The sequence below is a fragment of the Orbicella franksi genome, chromosome 4 (assembly GCF_964199315.1).
Source record: "Orbicella franksi chromosome 4, jaOrbFran1.1, whole genome shotgun sequence".
Classification (NCBI taxonomy): Eukaryota; Metazoa; Cnidaria; class Anthozoa; order Scleractinia; family Merulinidae; genus Orbicella; species Orbicella franksi.
In genome coordinates this window covers 32,344,478-32,357,570 of record NC_138148.1, presented here as the reverse complement: position 1 = coordinate 32,357,570, position 13,093 = coordinate 32,344,478, and the positions used below count along the sequence as shown (strand labels likewise).

Genomic DNA, 13,093 nt, shown 5'->3' with positions numbered 1-13,093 from the left:
TTGTTCTGGGCTAGGTACTATAATATTAACTTCCGTTTTAAGAATAGCTGCAAACATTAATAGTGGTCCTTTTATAGCTCGGACGCTTTTATCGACGTTGTTACGCTATAGCTGTAAAGGTCGAGCAAGGTCTGTAAAAGTTCTCTCATTTCCTTACCGGAAGCTGCGCCTTACGTCTTGCGACACTTTTTGCCGCCCGGTTTTCTCGAGCCTCCGTTATCACCTAGTCAGCGGTTGTTGCAAATGATAACAAAGTCCCCGTATGTGCAGACGTGTGGATTCTTAGTTCCTTTCTGCGCGGTCCAGTCATATCTGGCCACGGAAAATTAGTATATTTTTTCCGGCTGTTTACACTACTTTTCGCGAAACGGGTCCAGCAGAGTTTGTGGATTATGTGCTGAAAGTGTTACCTAAATACCGTCGTTAAATACAGAGTACGAGATGCGTGAAGTCGTGCTTACTGCTGCCAGTTTGGCACTAACAGGCGCTGTTGTAGCAAATGCTTACTATCAAAAACATCAGTTTTATCCATCTGTTGTGTATCTGACTAAGTCTAGCCCGAGTATGGCGGTAAGTTTTATGTTTAGATTGGCTCGAGAGCCTGAAAAACCCTGCTTTTGGTCACTGAATATGATAAATCATTCAACTGGGTAACCGCATTTGTTGCTTTGACAAGAGCTTTTGTAGTAAGCTTGATTTTTTTCTCTGCTAGGTTTTGTACCTTCAAGCATTTGTGCTTGTGATTTTGTTCGGTAAAATGATGAGGAAAGTGTTCTTTGGAACGCTACGAGCTGCAGAAATGGAGGTATAATACTTCTTGCTAGTAGTCTGTAGTCTAAAAACTAATGAATGCTTAGGTAAGATTTGTTAAAATTTGTTTGAACTGAGCGCCCAGCCTCAGCATTGAAGACCATACATGTGTTGAAGTACAGGAAGTGAAAGTAAATCTAGCTAGGTTCATTTCCCTTTACAAAATTTCTTCTTTACTCTTTGGATGTTACATTGCTGGGAGTGCTAAGATCAAAATGCAGTATTACTTCATCTTACTGCATAATGTCTATGCATTATTTCTGAGAATTTGGTGTTGCATTGGACAAAAATTCAAAACTGCCTTTGATTACCTTTGCATGATAACATCAAAGAACAAAGGAGAGCTGGTTGCCCTTGACAGCTCTACGCCCTCTCTGCTTTGGATCACTTTTTGACTCCACCAAACACACACTTGGATGCTCTGTCAGTGTTGTTTTGAAATGTGTACTACTGTATGCACCAAAAGTGTTTTACAATACCTTTGGACAGAGTGCTACCCAAGATCCAAATCTGATGTGTAGAAACAGATGTGCAATATCAGCACTATTCCCAAGTTGAGAATTTTCTTTTTTCATCCTTTAGTGTCAGCTATGTAATATAACTGTTTGGTAGTCAAAATAATACAGTCAAACTCAATAGGCCTTTTGTAACAAATTTGTCACCTGACGTGCTTTTCAAGAACATGCTTATTTAGTCAATGGTGATGCATAATGAAATCAGAAATGGAAAGAACATGCAAATTATCAGGCATATATCCTTTCAGGAGGAAGTTTTTATGGATATTAGAAATTAGAAGGATTTGTATGGGAAAAGGACACTTTGCCCTCCAGTCACGCACCAGTGGTTTTCCTTACAAATCCTCGTAATTTCGCAGGTTTTCAAGCTGCAACAAAATCCTTGCCATTTGGTAAGAGATGACAATTACAGCTTGACACCTTCTAGAAAACAAAACTGAAAGTGAAAGAAGGGAGGGGAATTTTGGATTTCTTTATCGACAACAACCCAATATACTGAGATTAAAATTAGAGAAGCATTGTGTAACTGCATAAACAGCCACAGTTTATTGATGTCCTTAATTCTGAATGTCACAAATTTCAATAAGTAATTGCTATTTTTTTGAAATTCAGACTCTTAAATTGTTTTCCATTTCAGCATTTGATTGAGAGATCATGGTACGCAGTTACAGAAACCTGCTTGGCATTCACAGTTTTCCGAGATGACTTCAGTCCTCGTTTTGTTGCACAATTCACTCTTCTTTTGTTTCTGAAATGTTTTCATTGGTTGGCAGAAGACCGCATTGATTACATGGAGAGAAGTCCACTGTTAACATGGCTGTTCCATGTTAGAGCAGTGCTTCTTCTGATGTTTTTAGGCATGGTGGATGCAGTTCTGGTCCATGTTGCTTACAATACAACTATGCAAAGTGGAGCATCAGTACAACTCGTATTTGGATTTGAGGTTAGAAATAGATTAGAAATATCCCACAAGGAAATGTTCATGTTTTGCCAATGCTTATGGTTAGGACCTCAACATTCTGAGCAAGACTGAGATACCTCCAATCTTATTTACTGTCTTCCCACAGAAGAGTTTTATGTGAAATATTCCATTCTGGTAACTTAACTTTACAGAGTTTCTTGAAGTGTATTGCTTGTTGCCTAGCTATAAATTTTGGTGCCAAAGCAACAGATAATTCAATTCAGCTACACAGACCTTTGTAGAGCTATATGTACTGTATCAGTACAGAATTTTTGCTCAAATCAGAGAATAATTGGATGTTCACTGCATTTAGTAACACAGTTTAACTTCTTTTGTCTGCATTTGATCATTCACAAATTCTACAATCCGAACAATAATGTAACAACTCTAAGACAAGTTTGCTTGTGCTGGTAGTGTGGCTTAGCTCTTTTAAAGAACTTTATGCACGTTATGCCTAATTTTGACTCATGTTTTGCATTACCTCTTGAATTGCAGTATGCCATTCTCTTGACAATAGTAGTAACCATTCAGATGAAGTATGTTCTACATATAATAGACCTCCGAAGTGAAAATCCTTGGGACAACAAAGCTGTTTATCTTCTTTATACTGAGTTAATTACAGGTAAGGGAAAACCAAACAGTGAGCAATTTTTCACTGGCTGAGTGAAACGAAATAAGTGAAAAATGTTTTTCTCACACGCCACTAGGGCCTGGGTATAGGTCATGTGACCTGTCAGGCAGGCAGTTGTTTCTGTTGCGCCCACCATTGCCGGAAGTCAGCTTGACATGGCTATCAGTGGTGTGTGAGAAACAGCAATAGTTATGTTTAACAAAACCAGAGCCATTTATGATACTGCAGTCATCACAGAATATCACAGGCAAGTGACAACATGAGGAATCTAGAGAGCATGACCTATAGGCAAGTGTTTTCAACTTTTCTGAAAATCGAATGACTGGTCAGGAGTGTTTTGTGACACTTTAGCATTTGGCTCTGGCTTTTGACTGTATACAGCTGTTTTGAGAAAGGTTGTCCTACAAAAGTGTAGGTGCATATGCAACAATGTTGAAAGGTAGTTTACGGTGGCTTGATTGAAACTCAAGATGTTTCATGGTGATAGAAGGAAATACAGAAACACATGTATTCATGCTTTCTCCTTCTTGCAAAAACACTGTGAACCTCAATTAAGCAATGTTAAACCGTTACTGCCCCTATCTTTTTATATTTTTGTCGGACAACTTTGTTGAAACAGCTGTTTAATAATAATTTTTTTTATGTTTATAGAAGTGCACAACGATGAAAAATGGTTTTCTTTGTTCGTGCTTTCTCAGATTAAGGCATTTTTTCCATTTCAAGCGCACGTTGAATGTGTAGTTTCAGGAAATACATTGCAATCCGTCTATAACTATGGCTTCCAAAAAAGGCTGCTTAAAATTTGGTAGAGGGTGAGGGTATCTACTGGTAGATATTTTCTCAAATAGGACAGTCCAAACTATTGTCAGTATTTTCCTATATGTGGTTGTTACTGTAACAGTTTTCTATCACATTGTTACTGTTTCCTCCTTTCCTCTACATTTATATTTCTTTTATTGTGTCTGATGTCCTTTGCAAAACTTCAACTTTTTTTGCGTTTTAGGTGCTATCAAGACTGTGCTTTATAGCTGTTTTATGGTCATCATGATCAAAGTACATACATTCCCACTATTTGCAATTAGACCCATGTACCTAACATTAAGGTAAGTTTACGCCAGCCATGTTATCAATCAGTTCTTTCAGCTTGAATCAAGCTTAAGTCAACTTAAAATAAGAATCCTTGCTAATTTAGTAATGTTACAAATGACTGAAATGCAACTTTTAAGCTCTTTTTTAACCGCGCGGCCATGGGCCGAGCGCGGTTCATGGTTTACCCGTGGTTTTTTTTTTTTCGCAGTTTTGTCTGCGACCAGACCCAAGCTTCCACTCGGCCAAATTTTTAGTCACGCAACCTGTGATGTTTACTCGCCAAGAGCTGTTGAAACATTAATAAATCTCATCTCCGATACTGACTTTCGCGGGAAAAAATTAAAAACCCAGCGTTCGTCAAAAATTATATTTTTTCAGCAGAAATTTAGCTCGGAACATATACATATTTATATTCCTTTGAATCGTCGATGAAATGACCTTTTCCGGATATTTTTTCCTTCGGGGTCAACTGAAACCTCCGATTACAAAATCACGCCGAACCCACACGTTGCAAAAAAATCTCTTCAAAACCCTGACTTCGAAGCGATATAACACTTCAGCGTTAATAGCTACCCCACATCGGCAGACGGTAATTCTATTCCTTAACAATCCAGCTTTATCATGTTAAAATTTCAGCGAAATCGAACAAAACCAGAATTAATTAGAATTTTTTTGTGACCTCACTCCCCAGACTTGACCTAACAAAGGAAGCCACGGTCGCCCATGGCAACCGAAAAACATGAACACAACAAAGCCGACGTTTCGGCCAAAAAACTCCAGAATTATCGCCTGAGAGCTTAAACTTGAATGGGAACATCTTTTTCGAACTTTTTTCAACTGATTTAGACAAAATACTGGCCTCGATGGGCTACAAAAAAGACCAAGAGAAAAACAGAACAAGACAGCAGAACAAGCCGATAATATTTCATCGCATGGCTTTCGGCACGAAAACGAAAATACAGCTTACTTCTGGATAAATTCAGCCTTAGAAGCCAGCAACCGGTCCCAAATTACTTTCTGTATCGTTACAAATGTCTTGACTTCCATCTCCGAAAGATTGTGCCCCAATTTTGAGCAAATAAACATTTCGTCGACGGTGACCGCCATTACGGTGGCTTGCATACTAAATTAGCTAAGTTAACAAAATTCTCCCGAGGGGGGGATATGACAAATTTGGTGAGAATCAAAAGTAACGCCAATTTTCTGTCACGTTTTCAATCTGTGGTCACTGGAGTGACCAAAATCGATACATCGGTCGGGATAGAGTTTTATTATTAAATTATATGACTTGTGTGACTACTTTGCTAGCCCTTTACTCGTGGAAAACACCAATTAAATTTAATCATGATTTTTAAGAAAGAAAGCTGTTGTTAATAGTGTTATTATTGTATCATTCATATCGTTCATGCCCATACATATCGCAAAGAAAGTTCTAGATTAAGACCATTACGTCGTCGGAGATTTGTCAACGGCTACCACTGATGGTGCAATAATACAGTTTGTGTTGATCAAGTGATGTGATGTCTACAGTAAGAAAAGAATCATCAATGACTGCTTTGGAATGTGCACTGCGTTCCGACGGTAGTGCTAAGCGAACCGTTAAATTTTAAAAGCGCGGTTATAAGATCTAACAGATCTTCTTGTTTTTACCATAATTTGGGTAAGGAACCAGCTTCCCAAAGTGATTGTAGTTGCAACTTGGGACTCCAGATAGAGTGGTCATTTTTACCAGGGCAAATGCTATGTTGTGTTCCTGGGTTAGATACCATTCTCAAAGTGCTTCCAGCCACCCTGGAATACGTATGGGTTATTGACTAAGCTTGCTTAGTCAAGATGGCTGGATATTGGCCAAGTTCTTATTTTTTTGCATGTTTATGGACCGAGACTGAGTTGAAATCCATAGACATGGAAAAAAAAGAATGAGGCCAATATCTAGCCATCTCAATGAAGGATTTATTTTATGGAAAAAACACTACTTCACTGCAGGACGTAGTGGGCCGTCCCAAGTAGGCAAGATACAATGTACCAAAATCTCACCCACTTGGTTAGCCAACACAACGCGGGACTCAGTTTATCTTGCCTGCTCACAGAGCTAGCCATATATTAAAAATGGTTACCAGTTAACTGTTAGGTCAGACTGGCAAGTATTATGGGATAACCTGCTATTCCACCAAAGAGCAGTGCAAGAAACCCCCAGTTGCCTCTCGCTATTGATATTGGCATATGGTCTAGACTGTGGTCAACTTAAGTTCAGTCACAGACTTTAACTTCACCTTAACCACATTTGTTGCTGTTGTTTCATTTCAGAGGATTCAAGAAATGTATCAGTGATGTCATCATGTCTCGGCGAGCCATAAGAAACATGAACACACTGTAAGTATGAACGCTAGTATTAAACTGCTTCCTATCTGTAGAAAATTTTTGGTTGACCAGAAAACTCACTCTTTGAGTTTCCCGTGGGACTTGCTGTCAAGTGCACTTGAAAGATCATCTATGATCAACAGAGCCAAGTTAAAATAAGCTTCAATTTGTAGTCCAGTTTTATGTAGAGTTGCACCAGAATAACTAGCCAAAGGTCATGAGTTTGATCCTATTGAACCCCAAAGTTGCTTCATTACTGCTTGAAGAGTTGCAGCATAACTACTTAAGATATCTTTTCACTGTTACCTTTACCTGTGCTGCTATAGGTCATACATACCCTTCATTCTTGTTAAAACCTCTCTGTAGTGGCTACCTGTGTACAATTGCCAGTTAATTCTGCCTGAGGGAGGCTGCTTTTTAGACATTCATAGATCTCTCGTCTTCACACTAAATAGTTTCTGCCTTGTTGAAAAGTTCCCTCTGTTCTGTCTCCAACAGTTATCCAGATGCCTCACCTGAGGAGCTCCAACAGGGTGATAATGTGTGCATCATATGCCGTGAAGAAATGACAACAGGCTGTAAAAAACTACCTTGCAATCACATATTCCACACCAGCTGCTTACGATCATGGTTTCAACGACAACAAACATGTCCGACATGCAGAATGGATGTCCTTAGACCTCAACCTACACAACAGCCTCAGCAGCCACCACCACCACAAGGTCCACAGCCTCCATTTGGCTTTCCTCCTATGGGGGTTCCTCCCACTATGGGAATCCCCCCTGCTCCAGGGGTACCACCCCAAGGTCCACCAAATGGTAAAGAACTTGTTCATTTCACTTTCTTTTCAATGAAGAACTGATCAGATACAATTTATGTCTTAAAGAACATACCTACCATATGCAAATGTGGTTAAAATCCAAACAATCATGCAATGCCTAAAAACCACATTGGATGTTCTTAGCAATTTGTTGAATGTAAACTCTATACTTTCATAGAACATTATGATTTTCAAGTTCCAAGCCTAGGTTGAAACAAGTTAAAAAGGTTTCTGGAGAAGTTTTTCATTCTTTGATTAAGTCTAACTTGACTTCATGAGAAAATAAGTATTCGTTATTTGCTGCCTAGTGCTGGTAGTGTGAAGATGGAAGAAGATTTAAGTTTTCAAAAACAATGCTACATGTAGCATGAGCTAAAGCACAAGCATTCCAGCAAACACTAAGAAACAAAAGTGCTAGTAGGATTACAATGTTTTGTTCCCTGTGCTTGGGCTTGCTTTCTCAGTGTTTTCATGAACTCTTACTGGTGTTTTGGAATTTTAACAATTATTACAGGTACAGTTTACTGTTCATGAGAACTCACAAGGATCTGTTGTGAACATATGCAAAGAAAATGCCTTGCATCATTTGAATGAATTTGATTTTTATTTCAGCTGTTCCAGCCATGTTTCCTGGTTGGCCACCCATGGTTGTTCCTCCTATGCCACCAGGACAACCACCACAGGAGCCTGCACCTGGTGCTGCTGCTGCTGCATCAGCTGCTGCTAGTACTTTACCTCCACAAGGTACAGATATAAAAAATATTCTCATCTTTTCACTTTGTTCCTTCATTCACGTTGCATGATTCCAAACACCGGTTAATTTTTCATTGACTACATGTCATAGGGCCTTATAATATTAAAGGCCTTTTTTGAGCAAGCACCACTCAAGATTCAACTATGATATAATCATAACACTTCTATCTTTCTTCTGCTAGGTCCAAGTTCAACTCAGGATGCCAGCCAAGCTCAGGTATTGCACTTAAAAACTTTAAATCAATTATAATAAGTAACACTGAGTTAAAGTCTTTGAGGGAGGGTTAAAATATTGCACTCAGAGACCATGGACATCAAAAGGAAAATCAAGGAGGCCATCCACATCAGATGCCATCACAAACATTAACTAGATAAACTATAAACTTAACTACAATATCTGTTAGTATTAACCACTTGTTGTTACGTGACAATGTGAGCTCACTCTGCTGAAGAAAACAGTGAGATATAGTCAAAAGTTTGTTTGCTTTACATTTCAGAACTTGTGAAGAGAATTATTATTTATTGCTCTTTTGTTTGTTTGGTGTTTTCAGATGCCAGGTTTTGGCATGCCTCCACCATTTATGTTTCCACCACCCTTTATGATGCCACCCTTTATGTTTGGTGAGTCATTTTGATTTATGTTACCGGTAGTTTCAAAATAATTGTGTATCTTATTATAGTGGTTCAGGAAGTCAAAGTTGCTATCAAGTTATAGAGAGAATTGCAGTTACGAGTCAGCCAGCAAAGTCAGTATGTGTAATTGAGATCTTAATAAATATATTAATTAATAAAATGACCACTCTCTCAATGCAGAGATGTGGCAGCCTCGTGGTCAGCGCGCTCGCCTCCAGATTGAGTGGTCCAGGTTCAAGCCCTGGTCGAGGGTTACTGGTGAATTCAATGCTGGGGGTTCATTGTGGCTTTTTTCAGCGCGAATGACAGCAAGCAGTCGAACAAATATTGTAAATTAACATAACATTGCAATGATGGCACAATCAAAGAGAATTTAAAGTGGTACTATGATCAAATTTTTCCCCCTCGATTTTTTAGGTGTATCACATAGAATTCCATGAAAGAATAAAAACGCCGTTTACTGTTTGCAAATATCTGCATCAGTTCTGGAGATATTTAAGTTTGAAAAATGTGTAAAATATGCAAATGAGATGACTGATGATGTCATACACTCAACCCAATGTTATATCAATTATATAAATAGAGCTATCTTGGGTAATTTGCAGCGCAGACCATTGAAACTTGGTAGGCTAATAGTTCTACAGGAAACACACCTACGGTTATATAAAATTCTGTTCTCATGACAACTCACTCTTTTCCAGTCCCCACCCACTTGATTTCAATATGTTAGTGATTTTCAGCTCGCAAAACATTAAATGAGGCCACCAACTTGAGCCAACATATTTATATGTTTGCTGGATCAAGCATATGAGGCACCATTAGCAAATATCAAAATGGAATGCCAAAGGTGGCCAGAAATGCCTTTAACATTGGGGACGTCTGGAACCCAGTATGTTGCCATGGTAACCAAACTATTAAGCTCATATTGTGGAGCACATTTATTAGAATCTTACTGCAAAGAATCAAACATTTCTGATACAAATTGGCTGAGATATCTTTTTTTATCATATTTGATCAAAATTTGGTTGAGTGTATGACGTCATCACTGGGCTAATTTGCATATATTAAAAACTTGAATATCTCTGGAACGAAAAGAGATATTTGAATATAGTAAACAGCATTTTTCTTCTCACACAGGCTACTTGTTTATGTTTTAAAATGGATGCGATAGGAAAGATGCGATTTTCGTCATAGTACCACTTTAAGTTTTGACATTTGAAATAAGCAAATGATGTTTCTTTTCCCTTGAAGTGTTTTCTAAAAGAAATATGAAACTTTTTCTCTATTCTTGTAACGAGCTGGAGAAAAACTTTTGATAGTTTGGGAAGACTAAAAAAGATATGGAAATGCGTGCTTGTGGCTCGTGTTCCCATAGCATTCTCATTCTCACAAACTTCCACCCTTGTTTCTATTTAACAATTAGATTATTCGCTCAAGATTTCTATCATGCATAGAAATCAAGAGCAAATAATCTAATTGTTTCACTATAAATTTACTAGTCCTTCAAAATTCACAGACACCTCGAAAACACAAAGAAGCGGCCATCATTTGTTAACAAGCGCACACTGCTATGCTTCTCACTATCTATCACAGAATAGATAGTGAGTAGAGTAGCCAATCAGAGAACGGCATTCCTGATAGAACACTAGCGGATTTATACTAAAACTGAATAGAAACAGGAGAAATGTTTGTCAGTTCACAACATCTGACAAAAACATAACAAGCAAATATAATTATGGCCCCTGTATTAAGGCACAAGTTTTGTAAGAAAAGATTGCATAATTGCCTGTTTGTATTCCCCTTGCAGGCATTTACGACTTTTTATCCGTTTTCAGGTGCTCTGAGCACTCCACCCAATGTCGACTTTTCATCTTTGAATGTTGAGCAGTTAGTAGCAGTTGAGGGTCAAGAAAGACAGAATGTGGAGGCCAGAATCAACATGTTACGAACTGTGCATGCCCTACTGGATGCAGCCATAATACAACTCAATCAGTACACTCAGGTGGTAAACATACAGAGGTAAATTAAATCATCGAAGCCTATAGTGTGTGATCTGGATAGGTGCGAATCCATGCTGGTTTCCACCATTCTATGGAAATCAGCCAGATTTGTCATCATGACTCAGAAACCTAGGAAGGGGACTTTAGGAAGTTAAAATCCAAAACATTTCCTGGGTGGGTATGACCCCAATCCTCTCTAGAAGCTTGTTCCTTTCGTGCTCGTTGTTTTAGAAATCATTAATTGTTCCTTGACCTGTGTCTGATGGAGATGGTTTGTGGCAATAAATTATACTACAGAACCTCCATTTTTCGACTCACCTAGGGGAACAGAAATTGGTTTTGAAAACTTGGGAGATTCGGTAAACTGAACGTAAATATTATGTAACAACGAAAGATTGCATCCAATTATCATGGGCTCAAAAAATCAAGGATTCGAAAAAGCATCACAGGGTCGTAATGCGTGCAGATGGCTACAGCTTCACAATCTTTTGCATGCATTGCTTGATAAAAAGTTGTTTTGAGCCTGCTACAGCCTTCGTGTGTCCATCTTCTGGAGAACTTGTATAGATAGTTTGATCCTTAGCCTAAGGATATAGTGTTGCTCTTTCAGCCAACCACCCATCAACCAGGCTCAGGCGTCAACTTCACCAGGACCCTCGGGATCAGGGACTGTGGGAGCAGGTCCATCGGGATCAGGGACAACAGAAGCAGGTCCCTCGGGATTAGGGACGGCAGGAACAGGGCCTTCGGGATCAATGACAGTCGGAGTCGGACCCTCGGGATTTGGGACGGTACGGGAAGCGGCGACAACACAAACAAAATTGACAGCCGGGGTATCGCCAACTTCGCAACCAGGGCCTTCCACGGCGGCTGATTCTTCATCTTCGGAGGGGTCAGTCTCAAAACCTGTAGCTTCTGCAGAAAAGGACAATTCACAAACAGAACCTGACTTAAGCGACGAGAACTCTGAAATAAGGCGACGTAGATTGGAGCGGTTTTCAAGCACCGTGAGTCAAGAAAGTGCTAATAAGGACTAGAGGGACTGAGAAGGACTGAATATTCCCAGAAATCCGGCAGGAACTGGCGGCGATTAGTGTGGACCGAAAGCAACGTCAATTGAGCGGTGTCTCTTAGTTTAAAACATTATTTAAATTCTTAGTTCGCAGACAGTCCTATGTAGCGAATATTCCGGCAATTCTGCTATGCTGGACAATATGGGTCACCAAGGGACAACTGTCTCAGTCCTTTCCACTGTTGAAAACCAAACCCGGACTCAAGAAAACAGGGGAAATTGACCTAGAGAAAAGGAACATGATAATCATTTCTATGCAGTGCTTTAAAATAACAAGTAATAGTATATTTTTCATATTCGTAGAAATATACTTAAAAAGTCATTATTGGTCAAGAGATGATGAGCAGAATAGTCGGTTCCCGTGATAATCTTTTTTTAGATTGCACAGTGGGATCAAGTCCGAGGTGGGATCCTTCGAACGATCGCTTTTCGTCAAAAACCACCTCGTCAGGACTTGTTTCTTGCATCTTTCCCAAACGTAACCTAAATATAGAACATGTAGAGTTTGTCACGAGCGCAACTGGTAACACTTACGTGATTGGTTGATAGTCGCGAATTCGTTAAGTTTTGAAACGATTCGCTGATTCATTAGCCTGCGAGAGCATCCGGTTATTTCGGCTCTTGTTTTACGCGACGATTTTCGGCGGAGACAAGCGACAGCTAGGAAAGGAGCCCAGATCGGACTCCTGAGAGAAGCGGAAATCGAGCCTAAGCGCTGCAGCCGGAAATATACCTGCGTTCACAGACTACTGATTCATAGGTATGTCAGGAAAATCGTAGACCGTTCACAGCCCTCTGTTTCTTCGTATTTTCATTCGATCGTTGAACGTGCACTCTTCCTTTAGGCCCGCTTCGCTGGCGTCCCCGCCCCCACCCACTCTTTCTTCGCGCTCGCTTCACTGGCTTTTTCTTTCGCGTGCGTTGGAAAATAGAGAGGCTGTGAACAGTTTGGGAAAATCAGTTCCTTCTTATCGTCTGTTGATTTAAAGTGTGAATTTGAACGAACGAGGTGTCATCTTTGAACATCAAATCCTAAATTGTATAGAAGGAACAGAAAACAAGTTTGTTTACTTAGACCGGTGTAAACTTTCAATCAGGCTACGTTAGCAAGAAGTATCGTTTCCTGTTTCTTTTGTAGAATTTGGGTTTGAATTTTAACGTGACTCCATAACTGGTTACACAGCCTCGTTAAAATAGTTTTATCAGAGTGCGTCAGAACTTTCTAAAATGGAGTTGCGAAAAAAGAATCGTAAAGGGTTGTATGTAGTAAAAACTAAATTAAATTGTAGGTTTTTCATACAAGAATACAGCTTTCTGTCAGCTTCAACTACAACCACTCAAGCCCGGGAGGTGGGTTAAAAGTTGGGTATAATTTTTCAAAACATCTATCGTTTTTCCGAAGATTGTCGAAGATTTCCGAGTAGTGTCCGAAGATTTTCGACGCTTAA

General features: G+C 39.4%; 1 protein-coding gene across 1 annotated transcript; it reads left to right on the top strand.

Moving 5' to 3' along the window:
- The first annotated feature begins 22 nt into the window (after positions 1–22).
- LOC145484041 (E3 ubiquitin-protein ligase synoviolin B-like) lies at positions 23–11,610 on the top strand. The gene is made up of 12 exons (XM_081462645.1): positions 23–570; positions 713–805; positions 1,963–2,268; positions 2,782–2,908; positions 3,921–4,020; positions 6,314–6,379; positions 6,866–7,185; positions 7,800–7,931; positions 8,123–8,157; positions 8,492–8,561; positions 10,409–10,592; positions 11,184–11,610. Exons 1-12 carry the CDS (start codon positions 442–444, stop codon positions 11,608–11,610), a joined length of 1,989 nt encoding a protein of 662 aa, XP_081318771.1. The 5' UTR covers positions 23–441.
- Positions 11,611–13,093: the final 1,483 nt, after the last annotated feature.